Source organism: Electrona antarctica (genome assembly GCF_951216825.1).
Source record: "Electrona antarctica genome assembly, chromosome: 15".
Classification (NCBI taxonomy): Eukaryota; Metazoa; Chordata; class Actinopteri; order Myctophiformes; family Myctophidae; genus Electrona; species Electrona antarctica.
Window position 1 is genome coordinate 34,223,075 of NC_136796.1, and position 23,126 is coordinate 34,246,200.

Below are 23,126 nucleotides of genomic sequence, written 5' to 3' on the forward strand. Positions count from 1 at the left end.
AAATAAATACCTGTCTAATAGTTTACAGTGAGCGGATAGAGGATGGAAGCCGACTCAAGGCGAACATCACGCCCAGCTCCATTAATTGCATGAAGTACTCTCATCACAGCGGGCACTAGGCCAGAGTGGGGTTCCCATGTACTGAATAAGGGACTGGTCCCCTCTCTATGGTTCTATGGTTCTATTTTAATAAATATGTATCTCCTTTTCCTCCCAATGTAGTCGTTCTGTCAATTCTGCTGACCCCTACTGGTTGGAGAGGAAGTAAGTAAGTAGCCTTGGCGGCCCATAGGGCAGGAGCCTCTAACCATTATCTCCTGCTATAGGCTACGTGAGGTAGCAGTGGTGGAAAAAGTACTTGCATGTTTTACTTAAGTAAAAGTATCAATAATACTGCAATGTAGTACTATGTTACAAGTAACAGTCCCGTATCCAAAGTGTACTTAAAGTATCAAAAGTAAAAGTACTCATTATGCAGAATATCCCATTTCAAATGTCTAAAGATCTTTGGAAAATAGCTGATCTACAAGCTCACAATGCATCGTGAGCTTGTAGATTGGCTACTTTCAAATGGTCGAAATGTATATAGGGCTGAATGGTATGTTTTGTAATAATCTACAAAGTAACTAGTAACTAAAGTTTTCGAATAATTAAAAGTACAATATTTGCCTTTGAAATGTAGTGAAGTAAAAATACTGAAAGTTTGAAATACTCCAGTAATGTAAAAGCACCTCAAAATTGTACTTAAGTACAGTACAGTAAATGTACTAGTTACTTTCCATCACTGTGTGGCAGTGAGGATCTTCACTGGGAGGACGTCGTTACTCGTGACCCGTGCCGTGCGGAGGAACATGGGAAAGCATGTTCCTTCGCACGGCACGGGTCACGACATCCTCCCAGTGAAGCTCCTCACTGCAGATCAGCTCCCCACTGACTAAACCTGACCAACCTGGAGGAGTCGCTAGTGCAGCTACTGATATCGCCCTCCCGGACCGGCTTCCCACCCTGAACTCCAGCCATTCCAACCAAGCCAGATGCAATGTAGAAGTCCCTATATAGGGCATAGCAGTGGGCTTGCTGCCACCACTGAAAAATATGCCATTCATTTTTTCCCATAGAGATTTACAAAAATATTTATATCAATTATTTTAAGCCTAGAATCAAGCCATCCTTTGATATTGTGAAAAAATAAGAAACCCTAAACATAGCATATTTATTAAATGTCATAATTAAATATATACATTATACATATATAATTTTTAAAGAATCAAAGGTTTTAAGGTCGTCATGAATCACCAGGAGGGAAACGAAGGAAAGGAAGACCAAAGACCACCTGGAGGCGCACTGTTGAGAAAGAAAGACAAGAGGCAGGATGGAGGTCATGGCCTGAAGTGAGGATGGCAGCAGCTGACCGTGAAGGGTGGAAGCGCTCTGTGAAGGCCTTATGTGCCACAAGGCACGACGTGGATAGGTAGGTAGGTGGAATCACCAGGATCCTGGATGGCTTGATTCTAGGCTTAAAATAATTGATCTAATTTTTTTTTTGTAAATCTCTATCGGAAAAATGAATGGCAAATTTTTCAGTGGTGCCAGAAAATCATGCCCACTGCTATGCCGTGATGGCGGTCAGGAGCACGTAAACGTACCCCTGTGCCACCCAAGTGCCCTGTGACTCTTGTCTTATTTTTAACGCATGCAAATAACGCACTCTGTATATTCAGGGATTTATTATTTCAAACATTTATCTAAATGTAGAATATTAATACCTACATGAAACGTGTTTGTAAAATCTACATTCCTTACTGTAACCTTTTTATATAATTTTGTCTGTTCCCTGGTGACTGTAAGGAAATGATAATCACAGTTGACATATTTTGAGAAAAACAAATCACAATCGTCAGATGAGAGGTTTTATTTAATCATTATTTAACATTGCGTTTTATCTTGCATTATAGCTTACATTTTGTATGTCCTTAAAACCTTTTCTATGAATAGAAACTATTTACACTTTTACAAATGCATCTTTCACACCTCAAAGTGGTCTTTATCAAACAGTACTTATCTGACCTATAACTAACTCTGTTGAACCCTTGGGGGCAGTTTTACTTAGCCTGGCATATGTTTTACTGTCACTAGTCAAGAATTTGATAATTGTCAGTAAAATGACCTGGGAGAGGACAACTAATTTGTACAGTTATGGGTGGGAGGACTTTTAAAACCCAATGACAAATAATGGGCTCATCTCAATTCTTAATGGATTGCTAAATATAACTAGGATACTTCAGAGTGAACTAAGATAGATTGTTCAGTTTTAAGGACGCTTAGTGCATTTTTGTGAATTAAACTGTAATTTACTGAAGTGACATTAACATAGTGTATTACTGAATTGAGCTCTCCTTTATATTGCACTACTGCACATTAACTTAGTTACATTTTTAGCACCCTGTAAGCCTTATCATTTGCCATCTGTATATCTAGCATTGTAATATTGTTAAAGTTACTTGTGGACCCAAGGCAGAATATGTCAGATCCTGGAAATAACTAACAGGGATAAAAAGAAACACAATAGCAGTTACTAACCAATGCCCTATCATAAACACATTTTTAACCCACAATGCTGTCATTATAACTATAAGTGTCTAAATGTTCTTCTTTACAGAGTGTGAGTTCACAGGAAGATGGTTTGTCCTCATGTCAAACTGACAAAATTAGCACGAGAAATGTAGGCACCAAAAGTTAATAAGAGACACTACTGACTGACGGATGGATAGATGACAGTGACACCATATAATGATGTACATGACCATAATCACGTATGACCATGTCAACTTCTGCAAGTCCACCGTCAAGGCTCTTGCGTGTCACCGTCAAAGCGCTTGCGTGTCAATGATCAGAGCTTTAGACCTGTGTAGTGGCAATTGCAGCCCCACACATTAGCACTTAAACACATTAAACCTGGGCTCCTTATTTTGGGGATGTTGTCATTCTCAAAAATAGCCAAGTCCTCTATGCTTAATGTAGTGTTGCTTGAGAAAAATAGCCGATCTACAAGCTAACATGTGACATGTTGTGAGCTTGTAGATCACTAATGTTCAACAAGTGATACCACTGCATGAAATTCGGCTTAAGAGGACTTGACCATGTTTTGTCCAGTTGGTGACAAAACAAATTTGTGTGATACAACATATAGTACTATGCATGAATGGGTAATTCATTAACATACTGTATATTGTGTTGAAAAGCTATATAGTCAAACCCCACTCAGTCACCCTGTAATATGGTGGTTAACTGTATAATCACATTGTAACTGTAATCACATTTAACAGGGATGTATATAAATCACATCATAGAAAGCCTACAGGAGTTTGATTCCATAGTGTGCGTTGTCGCTGTTGGACTAACCGATCCTTGCTGCACACGAGCTACAGATATAATAGCTACCATCGCTGGCTTGCATGCATATTGTGATGTTGATATGTATCATTACAACAGCAAAATGTCACATTCCATAACATGTATTGCCATTATTAATAACTAACTCCCCAGTTAAGCGCAATATCACAGTGTTATGGGATAGAATGGAAGTACAATGTGCCATTAATGGGATCTGAGGATGAGGACGGAAGTATTTAGTGCAGCTAGATGTCTCGGCAACCCCACGAGATGAGGATGTTCATTATTGCACCACAATCTTCCACTGGGGGTGGGTGTGACTGTGAATACAAATTGTGGCTAGAGTTAGCCACCAAAGAATTAAAGTCACAGTCGCCAGTGTTTGGATAGAATTAAGCATCTGATGGGACGGTGTGGTAAACACTTTGGTGTGATTTATTTGGGATCAGGCCTTGGTAGGGAACATGCAGCCACCCTTCATGAAACGTAAACTCTTCCACGTCATGTCAGCCAGCATGTTTTCATCAAGGATGAGGATTCAGCCCTACACTGCTAAGATGTACAATGTGAGTGCACTGCATATGTTATGTTATATGTTATATAATATGAATTGTTCGTCACCCGTGGGCATGCACATAATGCAGTGTTTGTGCACAATGTTTACAGTGAATGTGAGGGACCTTCCGTTGGAAATGCAACAGTCAAAATAAAGCTTCGGTGAACTGACATCTGCAATGCATATTTTGTAGGCTTATTTAGGATTAAATCATGCACATTGCAGAGATGCCATATTCTTAACCTGCGTAGAAAATCACAACTGACTACAATTTGACTCTACTTCAACTTAGACTATCTTTATACCAAAACACTCATTTGCTCATAAAATTCTGCTGGTTCTTTGTTCCCCAACATTTTGCTTAATGTATTGCATTGCTTTATTCTCAGTCCTTTCCTCTCGGTAATTATTATTTCTTTAATTCTCCCTCCATCTTATTCTTTGACTTGTCTTATTATATTTCTTTCAACTTTCTTTATCTTTGCATTGTTGAGGAACGTTTGACTGCTACTGGGTTGACTGTATTGCTGTGCATTTCATTTAACAAAAAAAGTCTTAAACCTCTTCCTTTTCACTTCCTGTTTCGTCATAATTGCTTCTTCCTTTGTACCGTTTTCCCTCCCAGGCTCACTTTCTTGGTCTCTCTCATTTCTCTCTCTAGACAGATGAGTTGTGCTGAAGCAGACTGACTAAGTTCAAAAATACAATTCCCAAAAGATTTCAATACTGAGATCATCTTTGCATTTCTATTTTGTTCTTTTAAACGACTTTTATTTTCTCCCTGATTTAGTCTGGGGCGTCTGTAAGCAACCACATGTCTCCTCCTACTACAACACACATGGAGTCACCAGCTAATTATTTTTCATGGGGAAAGTTCAAGGTGTATGAAGGGTCCAATTAAGATTATTACCTTTCGCCTCCCTCCCCGTCAACAGGCGCCCGGACCAACCAGTTGGAGTCACTAGTGCAGGACACAAACCCCACCTGTGAAAATTGTGTTTGGTAGCCAAGTCAGAAATCAAACCTGTTTAGCCCCTTTGAACCCGAATGCCCCGTTTTAACCCAGATTCTCTGTTTCCCCTAAACACAAAGATGATTTCAGATGCTTTTGGAAATCTATTACTCCTCCTTCTTCATCACAGCAGCTTGTTGTCCATCCTGCGGCGAGGACCTCTGCAGGACCAACAGCCCAGAAAAGGTCAGGGAGATCCCCACCCACCACAGTGTTATCTGGGGCTCTCCAAAGATCAACTGGCCCAGAAATGCCTGAGGGAACACATTTTATACAATTGAATTAGACATACAAACATCAGTCACACAGATGAGAACAAGTCAATAACACATAACCCGAAGACACTGAGACACTGTCTCCTTCTCAGTTTCCCAACTGTCTGTCCCTTCTACACTGTCTCAGTCTTCCTACTGTCTCAGTCCTACACTGTCTCCCTCTCAGCTTCCCTACTGCCTCCTTTCTTTTGTGTAAAGAGAGCAACGACATGCACATCCCCAACTCAGCTTTGGGCAGGTGTTGAGCGACGCCGACGGACAGTATAAGGAAGAACAAAAATAAAATGCTTGCACACTGAGGCCAACACTACAGATCTTTTAGTCTGAAGAAGAGCCTTGTGTTCGAAATAAAAGCAAAGCAGCTGTCGTATTGTAAAAGCAAAGCAGCTGTCGTATTGGAACCCTCAGTGTGTAGTCTGTGCTCGACCCTGATTTGCTGCGTTCTGTGGATTTGTTTTGTCGTAGCGAGTGACAAAACAAATCCATGGAACGCAGCGAATCAGGCTGGAACCCAGGTTACTCAGGGTGCAAGTGCTTTATTTCCTTCCCTACTGTCTCTCCTCTACACATGCCTCTCTCAGCTTTCCTATTGTCTGTCTCTCGTACACTGTCTTAATTGCAACTTACTGTCCCTCTCAGCTTTCCTAGTGCGTGTCTCCGCTACAATGTTTCTCTCTCAGCTTCCCTACTGTCTCCTATTCAGCTTTCCTACTGTCTGTCTCTCCTACACAGAATTGGCCTTTCTACATTCCTATACAGACTGGCATCAATTTACATTTCTGCATCACCTTGATAATGTGCGGTCTCTCAGGTCTTCTGAACAAGGTCTACTGGCTGTCCTGAAAACTAGGCTAAATACTAAGGGTGACCGTGTCTTTGCAGTGGTAGCTCCCAATCTCTGGAACAGTCTCTCCACTTATCATAAAAACGCAGAGTCCGTTTTGTTCCATCCAAGCACTTTGTTTTAGCATCTGTGCATGTTTTAAAAAAAACTCTTTATTCTTTAGTATAACTACAATTATTTATGCAAAACACTTTAAAACGCTTATTTTGAAAAGTATTAAGTTACTACTTTATTAAACAACAATCAATCAAACAAACAGGGAGGTGTTTTTACTTACAGAGGAGACAAAGTTGGAGGCGGTGGTGGTCACAGTGGCTTGGGTGGAGGAAGAGGAGTACCTGAGGGCTTTGGCAAGGAAGGTCCACATCACAGCATTGCAGGTGAAGAGCAGGCCACCACACAGCAGCCTCAGTGGGATGTGGAGCTGGAAAAGACCACGCATGCAATCAGGCCTGATCATGTCACTATCGACAAATAATTGGGATGATCAATTTCATTGTGTTTTACAATTGAGCATTGGAACATTAAAAAATATATGCTTTTAGGCTTTGGAAACAAACATTGCATGGGGCAGATATGACAAATAACTTGAATATACAAAGAAATGACTGATCTGCTACGATTATTGATTAATCGCTAGTCCCCATTCTCCCCAAGGCACGTTCCATAAATAGCTATCGATATATCTTCAACGGTCTTGTCATAGGAATCAACGCAGTAAGGGTGTGTCATTAATAACATCTCAAGACTGCTTTCTAGAAATAATTATTTTGTTGCAGAATTAAAGTATTTCAAGGGTGTCTGGGGGGCAGGGGTGTGTTGCTTAATATACAGGTGCATCTCAAAAAATTTGAATATCGTGGAAAAGTTCATTTTCTTCCGTAATATAATTCAAAAAGTAAAACTTTCTTACTTTTTTATATTCTAGATTCATTGCGCATAGTGAAATATTTAAAACCTTTTTTTGTTTTAATCTTGATGATTCTGGCATACAGCTCATGAAAATCATTTTTTTTTATCTATAGACCACTAAAAAAAATCAGACCAGTCTGAAGCAACAGCACCCCCTATTGGTACTCTAAACATAGTAACAGTCACATAGTCCCATAGGGACAAAGCTGTTCCTTGGAGTGGTTGCACCACTCAAAAACATAAATTATAATATAAAAATTATAATAAATTATATTATGAAAGAAAATTTACTTTTCCACAATATACATTTTTTTGAGATGCACCTATATAGTTTTGAAATAGGCTAATCACAAACATAATTAATATAGTTTTGAAATAATCACAAACATAATGAACAGGGCTTTGTTTTTGCCTCCGCTCCATTATGTAGCTATGTGTGTCCCTATGTATGTATGCGTGTCCCTGTGTCTGTCCTAGCACGGAAAGCTACAACACGGTAACTCTGTCATTTCTCGACCGTTTTGGTCGTGGGAAGGCTCGCCGGAACAGGGTGTTCATGGGGGTCTGGATGTTCCGGGGACCCCCACAGGGTAACTCTGTCATTTCTCAAAGATTTTTCCAAATATAGGCTAATCAAAGTACAGTACAGTACAGAGCACAGTACACTACAATACAATACAGTATAGAGCACAGTACAGTACAGTAACTATAACAATAAATGTATAGTTGCACCTCTCAGTTCACACAGGTGTGATTTTCTGTCGTGACTGTACTTTTCATTAATATCATGAATATCAAAATTGCTAGTAGGCTACTATAGACGAATAACAGTTTAAGTCACATTTTTATTCTGACCCCTCCACGAAAAGGCCTAGTTGTCCTGACCCCATATCCATCATTTATATATACATTATGGATAATTAGTGTGGACTTAAACTGTTATTTGTCTATAGCATACTCTCAATTGAGATTCTTGTTTCTTTCATGGACCTCAATGTTCCCACATTTGCCCAGATAAGGGTGAGTTACAAAGCACATGCAAGACATCTTACTTTAAAGATGACAAGAGTTACAGTCATATACTATACAAATACAGCTATTTGTATAGGCCAATCTTATATAGGTGAGATATATGGGCAATGTGTTCAAATAGATGTGGAGTTGCATGCAAGATGCATTATTGTAATCTTAAATCCGACCATAACACAAACCGAGGGCTTGTACAGCACGTGCCGTGCTCGTGCCTGAAGGTCATTGATTCAAGAAATCAGACCTAGCCTATTAAACAAAACTGGCCTTGAGCCATATTTCTATTTTTGTCTAATAATGCATGCACATTCTTATTCAACACGGTCATCACTAATACAAGCAGTAGGCTACAGTTAGATGCCGTCATTAGGCTGCTATACATATGACTTTGTTGCGTGACGTCCGTGACGCTACTGTTGGGGTGCTGATGCTGAAAGCTGGAATCAGGAGGAGATGCGCTATTGCTGAAAGGAACCCCTATAGCAACTTGTGAGGAATGCCTCTACTGCTGCGGAGGGTGCACTTATACCGACACACACAGTACATTATTCAAAGGCCATTCGAATCCCTCGCGTTTTTTAATAATTCAAAGCCCGGTTAACTGCAGCGATGGCAGGCTCACCCAGTCACATGCCGTGGTCTCGCCCGCTTGTCTAAATTTCCGCTGTTCTCCCCACGTCCGGAGCCCAGTTTCGCAAACCCCCTTCAGGTAGTCTGCTCCGAGGGACAGCTTGGCCGAAGACGACGCCACGGCCCCCAGGAAACCCGCCAGCAATGCATAGAAGACACCGGGGAGCATGTTGACAGGAACCGAGGCACATATTCTTTCTAATCCATCATCATCATCATCACATCTCTGCTACAGCCTGAGTGTCACCCAACACGCTCTGCTGGGATTCCTACCAACAACCGTCCGGTGGCAGTCACACCAATCAAAACCACGCTAAACAACCTCGAAGTGTTCAGTGGTTGGACAGGGTTTTCCCGCTAAGCATTTTGGGACACGTAGTTCTACATTGAGGGAATAATCCTCACAGCCTGCCTGTCTGTTTGCAGATTGTCATCATTGGATACAGAAAGAACAAATATGGAAAGAGTATAGGCTACAAACATCATAAATACAGGCCACTGTAGATAACCATTTATTTGACTTAATGAGCCAGGAGTCCATAATTAAGATATTTTAAATAATTTAGGGGAATGGAGAAAAGCAGACTTTGGTGATAAAAACGTAACAGAAGATTAGTGTTTTTGGTCCTTTGAACTCCACGCTTTGTTAATGCCGGATGGAGTAGAGAAGATCAATGCTAATGTAATGTTCTTGAATGGAGCCAAGTGGCGGAGTAGTCGACTGTGTACTGCATCAAGACTAAAGAGCATTGCACTGTGACTGCCTGAATCAGACCACTAGAAACCCAATGACTGGGTCTGTCTGGCTTCAGATTGAATATCACCTAAGTGCACACGCACACATGCACGCATGCACGCACGCATTTGTTTGAGGTCAGATGTAGAGTTGCTGGTCGGCTCCATATGCAGATTTAGGTGATGATCCAGTCTTCTCCATGTATGGCTATCCAGGGTTTGATGAGGTCAGTGTCGTGATCTTCATATATGGAGACGGCCGTGTGAGACGTGACGGACGGACTGACTGACAGGTTTAAGGTTTTGCAGGTTTTCATAGTAATCTGCAACCTACGGTCACTCACAATAAGACAAATCCCACATTAAACATCGACTGACAGAACTCAATAAGTCATGTAACTTTTTGAAAGATCTTTGTGAAACTTATTTTGTACATAGCTGTCTATATCTCCTCCCCCTCAGCATTAATGGAATGAACCTTCCATTTTCTCCAAAAGTCTTTCATTGATTGAAAATACGGTTCAGTACAAGGTCTGCTGCAGAGTTTAAACCCAAGGAAGCCTATAGCTTATTTCCATTGGAATTAATTGGACTGTATATATATATATAGGCTACTGTATACTGTTTCTCAACAAACCTATAGTAAATCTATTTGGATTCAATGTCAAACGACATTTGATCTAAACTTCATCATTACAGTGAACCTAATACCTAAACCCTCTGTATTTCTGTCTTCTGTGGTAGAAATGTTGTTATCAGCCGAGCATGCCATTCCTAGCCAGTAGATGTCTCTGATGTTCTGTAGAGTGTAGATGAACAGCATGTCCATCACAGAGTCACTTCAGACAGCATTGAACGATTTATTTTCAGGTGACCTCAGTCTCAACCTATGATTTCCTAGCGGAATCATTTGACTTAAACAGCCAGTGGTCTGTTCTGTTGACATTTTTGACAACTTGGAAAGAGCAATTAAATCAATCTATATACTGTAGGACTACCATAAAGCTATTTCCTCATCCATTACATGTGTGGATCATCCATAATTATGTGAATTATATTCAGTGAATTATATTCACTGTGGTCACTCTGAAACAATCCTTGTCTTTCAAAAGTGTCCATGGAAGACAAATGTTGCATTCCAGACGATGAATTAGTCATTATATTCTCATTTAGATGGAGCAGCCTGCAGGGGCCTGTAATGCCTGTAATGAGCTGAGCGGGTTTGACTAACAGAGGTGTCAAGTCAGAGTACTAGTCCTCCATCTCATGTTCACTGAGCGATAATTGAGTCTATCATGGAGAGCAAGTGACACTTTTCAAAGCCATTTGGTGTCTGCATCAACCAGTTCTGTCATTCCTCCTCGTTTTTAGTTCCCCTATAATTTGGGAAGAGTTCTCAAAGTGAAGAGCTCGTTAGTATAAAATAAATACAGCAGTTGCTCAGGACTAGGAGATTGAGTTGCAGCTTGGACATGGGGTTTTCCTTTTAGGCTAGATCAGGGATGTATTCTCCCTTAATACGAGACCTACAGAGTTCGAATCCCACGCGGTTTCCTGTGTGTTTGAAGGGGTGCTCCTAGAACCAGCTCTTATACCACAGAATTATGAATGGATAGATTGGTTAATCTATTCTTCTTTAAATTGTTACCTATTCACCTATATATCCTGGCTGTAGGTGACTAGAAGGCTTATCAATTATCATATATTAATTATCATATATTAATTTACTTATATTGATCCATAAGCAATTGAATATAGGTATGGCAATGAAATCTTGTCTGGCTCATGGACTACCATCTGCTCTCATTTGTAGATGTACTCACTGGTCTTCAGAGTAGACAACTGCAGACAGGCAGGGTGTGAACTGGACTCTATGTCTGTCCATCGTTTAGATCAGTGCTTCTGCTTCCCAAGTTCCCAACCCTTTCTGGATCACTGCCCACTTGAAAATCTCAAAAGTGTTTGTGGTCCACCATCCAGGGCTGGACTGGGTCAAAAAATTGGCCCAGACCGGCCCACCACAACCGGCACACAGATACTCTACTGCCTGCTCCGTCGAGGCACACACAAACAAGCCCTAATAACACCACTTTTTGAAAAACATCCCTCTATGTTCTGATAATTACCGTAATGATCGTTAAAATCAGTGTTAATAGGGGGTTTCAGAGCAAGTTTATTTTAAAGATCAATCAATCAAGTGTGTTGGATCAATGGAACTAACGCAATATACTTTAGGTTCCTATTTATCGGTATCACAATGAAAACAAACTTTACAAGGGTCCCATTAACGGCGGGAATCCGTTGTGTAACCATACCTTTCAGGATGGGAACCCCTTTTGGGGTAGTTGTTGCTATGTACAGTATCATTTCTTTTTTAATGTTTTAATAAATATTTGAAGATTTTCAGAAAACTTCCTAAATGGGTTAGCAAAAAATACCATGCATTTTTAAATGTTAATATTAAAATTGGGTGCCCACTCGCAATATCCTGATGGCCCGCCAGTGGGCTTGGGAGGAGTATAGGCCGTGAGTGAACATGATAATATTCAATATTCACTCATTTACACAGATTCTGACATGTTTAAAGAATCCCACTTTGTCTTGCTCACCCTTGCACTTCATGCCTCTATTCTTCCTCTTTCTCTGTCTTACACTTTCTCTATCTCTGACTTGTAGACACACTCGCACGCACTCACGCACGCACGCACGCACGCACGCACACACACACACACACACACACACACACACACACACACACACACACACACACACACACACACACACACGGTGCTGACCTTGTCAGTATGCTGGGTCAATAACCCTGCTCAGTCCATTAGGTACTTATTGGCTAGCGTGTTGTGAATAATGCAGTTTGTGCCATCCAGCTTCCTCACCAGATGCCATATCTTCTCTCGGCAAAACAATTCTGCAACTCTTAATGTGTCCTGATTTGACCTTTAAGTTGAGTTGTACTGACATTTAGAGCACATTGTGTTTTTGTTTTTTTTGTTTTTTTGGCCAAAATAAATGTACCGGTAACTACAGAGAGAGAGAGAGAGAGACACACAATATGGAGCCATTTTGTTTTAGTGCATAATAAGCAGATCAAATGTTCTCAAAACAAAACACTGGTGGTAATCTCTGTTCATGTTGCCAAGAACAATTAGATCAAGTCTAATCTGATCCAGCTGTTAACTTTAAATGCAGCATCAGGTCAACCTGTCTGTTTGTCCACTGAAACTGGTATTTACTCTGAGGGAAGAGAGGCAAAGTGAAATATTATAATTTAATCATATTACTGTATTTATCTATGAACACATCCAGCATAAACACTGATAGTAAATTAAGTATAGGCTAAGTAAGGCTACAAGCTTCTCTTGTCTTATAGGATTGTATAATGTACCGTATTGTATTATTGGGTAAAACTTTCAACGTCTATAATGCATTATACACATACTTGAATAAAGGATTATAATCTGGTTCTTGAAGTACAGTACTTTAAGATATATCTAAAATACACTTTCAAGTCCAAGTGTTGTTCAACAAAAATGTGTCACTTTGTACAAAGACAGGTTTTCAGTTGAGAGTTACATGAAGATGCAGAGTTGTAGACTAAATGCAATTTGAGAGGCAGTTTCTTCTGCAGTTTAGGTGACATATGGAGGGACATTCTTGGTCCTCTTTTAACAGCAGATTTATCCAAACATCACTGTTCACAGGGGGATACAAGTCAAGATATGGAGATTGCAATGAAACACATTTCTAAAATCAATAGGAAGCAAGCAAGTGTAAGGAGGCAAAAAATTATCTGATATAATGCTTTTTAACAGTCTGGCCGCTGAGCTGAGTTCTGGACCAATTTAACACTAACAATATATTTCAATAATAGTCTGAATGGAAGTCAGAGAAAGGTAATAAAACGAACAAAGTATTACATAACTTGCACATACTAGCTCGAATATAACATGTTTTTGGAGGGCATAACCACGTATAACCACAAGCTCATCCTATTAGAGTGTTGTGTACTGTATACGAGCTCACAATTTAAGATAAGCAATTTCTTTCTATTTAGATTTTATTTTAAACTTTCACCTATAATGGCATGCCCAAAAAAGGGAAGCCATGTTGAAAGTAGATAATATTGTTTACCTAAAGGCCCTGATTCTCCAGATGCTATATGAACCTCATGGTTGTATGGGTGATGTCATCCAGCTGGAACTGCTTCCTGCAGTAGTGAATTACCAATTACCAAGCTGGACTCTGTCTCAAGTGGCTTTTTGGAAGCATGATTGGGTCTGGTAGTAGAATCCCCATTGTAGTCTGTGGGGGAGGATTGGTTGTCAAAACCCACTCCTTGGATCGTCCCACACAGGTTTCCTGCTATGGGAAGAAGAAGCACCAGAAGGACACACATGGCAGGCAGCACATCAACATCATTAGGACAGAGTAGTACCACACCTTCTGCTCTCCTCTGTAGTGAACAATGTCTGTTGTCAAAACAACATCTGTAATCGATAATTGTCCTCATGAGGTTGCGCCAATAATCTATACAGATTATAATCTGATTTATTGCCAGGCAGGCATGGAGATTTTCCAGTGACCCCAAAAGATTGTTATTGACAGTTTGTGTCTTCTATTCCAAGCTCTGCTCTACAGGTTTGAATGTAAGGCTTGCAGTGTATTTCAGGTTCACAGGATAAGTACCATCAGTGAGAATCCATTCTATGGGCAGAATGGAGGAGCATTCAATCTTTATTATGAGATGAGGAGCATATGTTACCTTGAAACTTGAGCCCTTCCACCCTCCTCCTCATTCCTGAACAAATTCACAGCAGTAAAATCCTGAGGTGTATAACAAGCATTTCAAATTGTGCCATACGAATAAATATCCATCCACAACTAATTCACTTATCTACTTATATTTAAGTATCAACCTGTGTCTTGAATATTCTGCCCCTGTTAGCCCTAACATGAATTACAATTTACAATTACAATTTACAATTTACAATTTAGCAGACGCTCTTAATCCAGAGCGACTTACATTAAGCAATAACAAAAGCATGGCATACATCACATATTTAAAAAGTAGTTATCATGAATCATGCGTAAACTAAGAACGTAACAGTGGAGTATCTATGTTAACTATGCATACTATACTATATAATATATTATACATGTGTACTATAAAGTGCTATGACTACATAAAGTGCAATTCTAGAGCTGTCTACGTAACAAGCTACTTACTCTGTTTAAAATACTATCTAAGTCTACATAATGTGCTATCTAAGGGGCTAGGCTAGGGCAAGTGCTACGGGCCATGGTGGAGTCTGAAGAGGTGGGTTTTCAGACTACGGCGGAAGATTGGGAGTGAGGCTGCAGTTCTGACTGTGATGAATCAAAGTCTCATTCCTCAATGATCACATCAGTAAGGCTGGTAAGTAAGGTCAAGTTTCATAGGATCAAGGTCAGCTACCGGGTTCTCTTTGTGATATATTATGTTTAATCACAGTGCGAACATTTGGGAAATCTACATGTAAACAAGTGTAATGCTTTATTGGGTCGTCCACTCACAGTTAACAGTCTTTGCATTGAGTTGTGCTTGAAATGTACTGTAATTCTGCAAACTGTTCATAAATATTTCAATCAATCAATCAATACATGCTCAAAACGACAACCATCTAGACTCACTCTACACATTTGCCTCAATAACTAATAATATTAGATTGTCTGTCATTTGAAAAATGAAAAAAAAGTGGGTAATTATTGGACCAAACTTATCAAAACGGATGTATCTAATTTAAGATTGAAGAGATTAACCAACACATGTCAAAAGGGCTTGGCTCAGCACATAAATAGACCAAAGTCAACAAACAACTGTCGTGCCAATCATCACACAACTTACAAGATATATGTCTAGAGACATATCTGAAACATAACCTGAAAATGTTATCACAAAGTCACACTGCACATCAGTGAGATGCCTGATGGAATGTGACCACACTGGAATCCGTTTCCTTCAAAAAACAACATCCAAAGGTATGGTATGGTTGCACTGATATCAAACAAAAGTCAAGAATCAATTTCCATCTGACAAGCAGTGGTGGAAAAATACTCAACTGTTATACTTTAGTAAAAGGAGCAATACTGCGCAATGTCTGCATCAAAATATACTTAAAGTACCAAAAGTATTTTGACTTGTGTCTTAATCTGTGTTATACTTGATATGAGCAAAGTGCCAAAAGTACTCATTGTGCAGAATGTCCCATTATACAAGTAAAATAGCCGATCCACAACCTCTGTGATCTTGTAGATTGTGTTTTGTAATAATAATCTAAATCTAATCTACCTATAACTAGTAGTAGTAACTAAAGTTTTGATATAATTGCAGTGGAGTAAAAGTACAATATTCTCCTCAGTGATGTAGTGGGGTAGAAGTAAAAACAAAAGTGAAATTTGTAAATACTGAAGAAAGTTTAAAAGAAAATACCTCAAAATTGTACTTACTTGTAAGTATTGAGTAAATACTTAGATATTTTCTACCACTGCATTCAAGACACCCTGTGATTAAGTGATAGTCAGATTTGTTCTGACAGGTTATTCTGAGGAACGAACCCGCAGAACTCGCTTTCCTGCCAGTTATTATTGATACATGCTACATTATGGAAATTGTGGAAGTCAGACTCAGTAATAAGATAGATCAAGAAAGACTTGCAGACCAAGAGGCTGTTCTTTTGAAGCTGTCTTTGATTGTTTACTTTGAGGCCTAGCCTCACGAGTCACGACCTCGTGAGGAAGACAAATGCAACACATGCAAATTGCATAGCACAAAACTCTTCTGAGAAAACTTGTTTTTCTCGAATACCCTCACTTTATGCATTATTGTTTTAGTTGTACTTGTTTTAGTCCAAATCTGCCGGTTTCTTTTTGTATTTCCAACCAACCACCTAATTCATTTCCGCTACTGAGATTTCACGTCATATACTGGTGCATTTCTATAGCACCTTTATCCAAGGCGCTTTACATAGATTGTGCATTACATTCACCCAGTCACACACACATTCATACACCGATGGCGGCAGAAAACATGCAAGGTACCAACCAGCACATCAGGAGCAATTAGGGGTTCAGTGTCTTGCTCAAGGACACTTCAACATTAACTCTGGGGGAGCCTGGTACCATCCGGCCACTGAGCCACCGCCGCTCCCTTTATACTACAATGTGTGCAGATGGATGTACTTCACTACAGGCTCATTTCAACTGATATGACGCCTCGCTCTACCCTAGTGTACACCTAAGGTCCATATATAGTGCAGGGGTCGGCAACCTTTTTGTCATGAAGTGCCATGTTTTCATTTTCTTGATAATCAGTGTGCCGTATCAACATAAAGTTTAATTATGCCACCACATAACAAATTTAATATTTCCATCTGATTTTGATTGTCCATAGGCTGTACATAACCTTTTTATGTGGCATATTTGCTTTCACACAGACTCAGAGCCCATATTTGCCAGTGACCACCCTCCCCTGTGCCTGCCATGTTGGCAGGTTGCCTACCCCTGTAGTAAAGGACCAAGCTCCATCAGCAACTTGGCTTTTACAGATTGGCTTTTACAGATAGATAGAAATGTTGTTCTTATTGTGCTGAGGTCTGACCCCAGGAGAATATCTGAATAGCTGAATCAAAGCATCTCCTTCTGGTCATTGGTCAATGTTCAAACAGGCTGCTATCAGAAATGGTTTGTGAATGCAGAAGAAGAAAGCTGCCTCAGGCTAGCATTGGTATAATCCATCTGAATAGACTCAGAGCAGTAATGGTATGGATTGGTGCAAACGTTTGTGGCTGGCATGATGTACAATAGAATTAATATACTGTAGGCTATTGACCCAGGAGTTCTGGGGAATTTGTTCTGTCATGTTTTACAAGGTTAATGGCAAAAACGGCCTACATTTCTGTTGTTCTGGTAGTGTGATTACAACTGTGCCAGTGACGACAGGAGTGGTGTGACGCAACGATCATGAGAAGGAGCTATTGGAAGCAGACTGGGTGGTGAAAAGAAAGAAGAGGGATCCCTGGTCAGGGCGCCTGTTCAGGGGGGGAGGAGGTGTACCCCCCCCCCCCCCCCCCTAGTGAGACCCGTCACTGTCAGCTGGAAAGAAGTTGGCTTGACGGCCCGGGTATCGGAGGAGACCCGAGGCTTTCTTCCCCCCCCCCCCCCCCCCCCCCCCCCCAATGACTGATTGTGGGGGTTAGCAGAGATGGAGTACTTGTAGAGAGGCTGGGGAATTGGGAATTGGCTTTACTAAATTGGGAATTGAAGGGGAGAAAATGTTTTTTCTTTTATCTTGAAGGGGCATGTTTTGCGCAATAACATAGTCTTTTCATTATGTCTTCCCTATGATCTCTGAGATTTATATTTTGTTTACCTCTCTGAGTCACTGATACTTAAGAGCGGTCTAACCTATTCCTTATGTGTAACTGACTACACTTGACCACTGAAGGCTGTACTCTTGTGTAAAATCTGATGTTTTATTTAAAAAAAATTCTAAGAACCTGTGACTTGATGACATACTTGCCCTTGGGCTTCTGTTATAAAACCTAAATAAAAATATTTTGAAAAGAAAGAAAGAAAGAAAGATAGAAAGAAAGAAGAGGAATAAAGCTTAGCCCCATATACCCTAGCTTCCACAATTGTGGTCATGTCATAATAGGTGAATTTTGGCAAAAAAATCAGGAACATTCATCGATCCACAAGCTCACAATGTGTCACAATGCCACGTGTTTCTACTTTCAAGATTGGTCACTGAAGAGATTTGATATAAGGAGGGAAAGATTTAGGACCAGACTCAAAGAACAGATCTCTGGGGTACCCCGGTCAACAAAGTCTAAAGCTTTTAATTTATACTTGATCGCACAACAGTCTCATTTGCTCAAAATACTTTTATTTGTTGTTTTTTCAGCAAGCATTTGTTTTGTTTGTTAGTAATAAACATGGAGGGAATGAAGTTGCCCGGAAGATATTTTGGGTCAAAGTGTACAAAGTGTGGAGTTTGCATGTTCTCCCCGTGTCCCCTAGGGTAGGTACCCTCACAAAAAACATGCAGTAATCCTGGTCTCTAAACTGCCTCCCCCTGGCCAGCCGGGGCGCCTGATGGAGGGGAAAGGAACTGGTTGGAATAACGTGTTCCTTCCACGCGCTACGTCCAACCAGGGAAACTCCCCCCTGTCAGGTGTAAAGGGAGCAACTTGGACACTCAGGCATGAAGGAAGCATGAGTTCAAGTCCGTTGCTCTCCCCATGTCCCCCATATATGGGGACTAGGTTGGCGGAGGGTGTGTAGAGCCCAGGATCACATTAGACAATTGACACAGGGGTGAAAAATGGGTTACAAAATCGTGGGATAAAAATTATAAAAAGTGTACAAAGACCAAGGTCACAATCATGGTCAAGGTCTGACAAAAAATAACTCAATTAAGAATCAATATTTCATGAAACTTGTTGGGAATGATCAGTATAGGCTGTTCTGCACTGCAGAGATAATTGTTTTGGTTGAAAAGGTCATAAATCAAGGTCAAGATCAAGATGGGCAGATTTTTATGAAACTTGTTGGAACGATCAGTCATCACTTATGTGATTGTCTCCACCAGACGGAAAGCATGTGGAGAGAGTATGTTTTGCACTCCATCCGTGTGTCCGTGTGTGTGTGTCCGTCCGTCTGTGTACAGCTAATCTGCGGCACTGTTAACCCGGTCGATGCCAAATTTTGCACACACTCCCTGGATACCAACGATGAACCTCTGCCCCACATTTTCCAGAACGGCCTGTTATAGCGTCACCAGGAGGCCAACTTTTGAAAAACACATTTTTTGATACTACTCCTCCAGATTCTGTCCAAAATTCCCGCAAATCGTTACACACTATCTCTATAGTCATATTTTCAAGCCGGATCTGTCCGATATTTCATACTCCATCCTAATTGGCTAACATTGGCTTTCAAAGTTTGCAGGATTGGCCCGTTTGGAACAAAAAGCCTCAAATCATGAACGCAGCGTGCAATTTACGTGAAATCTTTCACGCACTTTCCTACTAGGATAAGGAATATATCCCACCCTTTTCACACTGGCCTGTTATAGCGCCACCAACAGGTGGATTTTTGCAAAACACATTTTTGGAACAAGGAGAAATGGCACCCTTTTCAAGTTGGCCTATTATAGCGCCACAACCTGACCTGCCCTGTTGGAGACCTGTGCCCAGAGGGGCACTTTATCTAGTTCACTTTTGGGTCTTTCAAAGGTCAAGGTCACAGTTAAGATATGTGGTACAAAATATGTTTGTGCCGTAGGGTTTGTTTAATGTACTGTACATTTGTAGATTAGGCCTTCAAAATGGAGCTTCATTCGAAAAGCAAGTTCATTTAACTCTGGGTTCAAATAAAATGAATAGGTTTTTGCTGTGCCACAGAGCAAAATTGGAATGTTCTCTCATAATGAAATGCAGCTGACCCTAGCATGAATTTAAGCAAACCATTGAGTCGCTCTCACCTGCTTATATTTGCCTGCTCGTAATAATCCTTGCTTTGTGCCGCAAAAGATAAGCGACAGGAATATTTGCTGCTGAGATTCATAAAGGCATTCGTTCAGTGGCTCAGCACAATATCAGCATCCTGATTATGAGTCCATTGACCAGATGACCATTCCTATTCTGGGGCTAACATTCGTCAAAAATAGCAGACTTACAAGCTCACAACACTTTGCAACGTGAGTTTGTAGAGGGAAAAGTGGACCTAGAATAGAGTACAGGGAGACCCCAGACAAACAGGAGCTTTAGTGGTTAATATTTCTTCGCTATCTTTCTTATGGATGACCTGATTAACAATATAGTGTGTGTGTGTGTGTGTGTGTGTGGGTGCGTACGTAGATGCATGCGTGCGTGCGTGCGTGTCACATTTCCAGTCATCTCCAGAACTTTCCCTGCCTCTGCACCTGTCTTTAGTCCGTCCCAGAGTGTAGAGTAGGAGAGTAGCGACACGCTTTGATCTCGCCGCAAAGCGGGTGCCTATGGGCTATAGATCTAAACATTGCTCCTATGGCTGGAACTATCCCATTGAGATAGAATGAGCACTTTGCCACTTTCGCATTCCATTGTTACAATGGGAGTCAATGCTAGTGTCGCCACTCTCTTACTATATTACTCTGGTCCGTCCACGGTCCACGTATAGGTGTGGGATGACTTTGTGGTCGATATCCATGTGTTGGCTGAGCTCCCACAGTAGAGCATGCTGGATGGGAGCTCCCACGGTGTCTGGCAGTGATTGACCAGCCTCATTCTCCTGCCAGCCATCTTCTCATTCACCCTTGGTAACCCCCCATCAGTGGACACTGGACAGTAACGAAGATTTTTTTTTTTACTTGTACTTTACTTGGGTATTTGTATTTTTAGATGCTTACAATTTTCGCTGAGTAGCCTACTTTGTCCACTACAGCCTCTTACTAGATGCTTGTTGCTGCTGGTAACGCAGGCTGCTCCATCCTGCATGTAACATTCTGGTCTGTGGTCACCCATCCAGTAAAAACGTCTGGGTTTCCGAGGCCCGAGTGGAATAGTATGAGAGTGGCGACACTGGCGTTGACTCCCATTGTAACAATGGAATGCGGAAATGCTCATTCTATCTCAATGGGATAGTCCCAGGATAGTTCCAATGTTTGGAACTATAGCCCATAGGCACCCGCTGTGCGGCGAGATCAAAGCGTGTCGCCACTCTCTTACTATTCCACTCTGTCCGAGGCTAACCATCCAGGGACTTCTGCAGGGCAGGTTTCCGGGTCCAGCATAGCAGAAAGGAACTTGATATGTCATGGGAGGTTGACATTTCCACACTGACACAGGCCATGCCATTCAGAGCCATCAGCCCTCCATGCATCCTTTGCTGTTGAACAAAAACATTTAATAAAACAATAACATCTCTAGGCATATAGTGCTAAGCAGGCCTACTTCACTTTTCATTAGCGTTCTTTGAATGATATTTTATTGCATTTTATGTATTGTTGTGTTTCTATCTGTTGTATAGGCTAGGCTGTATAGGTATGTCAGAGTCCATGTCAAAGGGAAATGTCCATTTGATGTCAAATTTAATGGATTTATAATTTTTTTTTACAATTTTCTTCATCTTTATTCTCATAATAGTAGGCCTACTATAATGTTTAATTTTTGTGTGCACTAATGGACCAAATAATGTATTTGTTGATTGTTGGTAAATAAATACATTTTGAACACGTGCAAGGGCTGTGCAGGTTTGATGCTGTCATTGCTGTGCAATGCATTATTATATTTTTGTGGTGATGTAGCCTGTCTGAAATAATATTAGACTAGGCCTACTACTACTACTGCTACTAATACTAGCCTACTAGTAAAACATAATAATATCGATACATATTATATTTTGTATTCTAAGCTCGCGGGGGTGGCCGAGAGCGGAGTGGGAGTGCCTGAACTGAGCTGTGTATGCTGCTCTCCTCACAGGAAAACGCTGAAGTGACACACACGACCGCAGTAACGGTGGGAAGAAGTCCTTGACAGATAAACGGGGGAATATGCCAGCGCTGTCACGCATTGAGAGACGCTCAGACCACAGTAGGAACATGGATTCTACATATTTTATGCTCCTGATTTAGGTCAGCTGTCAGCAGACGCAAAAAACAAACAAAAAAAACAAACACGCACGCCACGCACACAACCGCCCTGTTTACCACTTATGCGCTTGTGAAAAATCTTCGTGCCTGCCTGGCCGCCGCTGCTGCTGCTGCTGCTCCATCCACGCTGTCCCGTCTCCAGAATGGACAAGGCGCTCTGCAGTCCGCATCCCGGGACCACCACCACCAACAACAACAACCCCAGCCCCGGGTCCGTGTCCTCGGAAAGAGACCGGGGAAATCCTGCCTGGAGGGTCGGCGGCAGGACCCCCGGGTCTCACAGTCCCGGTTCGGCGTCGCTCGGCGGCTCGGGTCGGGGGACCGTGTTGGGGAACAGCATGATTTTGCAGCAAGCGCACACAAAACGTCAGCTGGAAGGAGTGCTGAGCAAATACACCAATCTGATTCAAGGCTGGCAGAACAGGTAAGCAGTGTACGTGGAACGATCCGAGAAAACGACCACACCACGTAGGCTACACAGACAGTGTGTAATGCTTTATGGTGTCGTCCACAGTTAACAGTTTCTGTGAGTTATGCTCGAAATGTACCTGTTCTGCATACTGTTAATAAATACTTCAATCAAACAAACAGACTACAGTAGCCTATAGAAAATCATATACCGTCACATGAGATAGCCTATGCATCGTGTTGCCTCTGAGGCTCGTCCCCGACCCCTTGCACTTCTTCTGAGCACGTCACATGTGTGGGGGGGGGGGGGGGGGGGGGGGGGGGGGGGGGAAGGAATCCATAGGCTGCTGCACGAATTCTTATCGTGGGCCCTTCAGTGTTTACATAGCATTGGATACTGGATAGTATACATATACAGTAAGTGATTCTGGTATTGAGAAGCTTGTTGTGCAATGCACTAATGATGTTACTTTGCTCCTTGTGGAAAAGTGTCTTGTATAGAAGTAGTTGACTACAGGATACAGGTTTCATCTGCATACATGATGTGATTTGTTGTGCAATACCATGCATCATTTATATGTTCCCTGTTATATATAATTAAGCAAGTTATAAATTATATTGCACAACCTTTGGATATGTTCCAA

General features: G+C 41.2%; 2 protein-coding genes across 5 annotated transcripts in view; one reads left to right on the forward strand and one right to left on the reverse strand.

Annotated features, from left to right (window-relative positions):
* Positions 1 to 1,914: 1,914 nt before the first annotated feature.
* tmem42b (transmembrane protein 42b) lies at positions 1,915 to 8,908 on the reverse strand. Its single transcript, XM_079522441.1, has 3 exons — positions 8,644 to 8,908; positions 6,358 to 6,504; positions 1,915 to 5,215 (listed from the first exon to the last, which is right to left on the reverse strand). Exons 1-3 carry the CDS (start codon positions 8,818 to 8,820, stop codon positions 5,069 to 5,071), a joined length of 471 nt encoding a protein of 156 aa, XP_079378567.1. The 5' UTR covers positions 8,821 to 8,908; the 3' UTR covers positions 1,915 to 5,068.
* A 12,966-nt stretch (positions 8,909 to 21,874) lies between these two features.
* Positions 21,875 to 23,126, forward strand: part of osbpl10a (oxysterol binding protein-like 10a) — a 105,509-nt gene continuing 104,257 nt past the window's right edge. For all 4 annotated transcript variants that reach the window (XM_079522255.1, XM_079522256.1, XM_079522257.1 and 1 more), the window contains exon 1: positions 21,875 to 22,498. In XM_079522255.1, the coding sequence (XP_079378381.1) occupies positions 22,218 to 22,498 (281 nt within the window). In that variant the 5' untranslated portion in view covers positions 21,875 to 22,217. The remainder of the gene's footprint in view (positions 22,499 to 23,126) is intronic.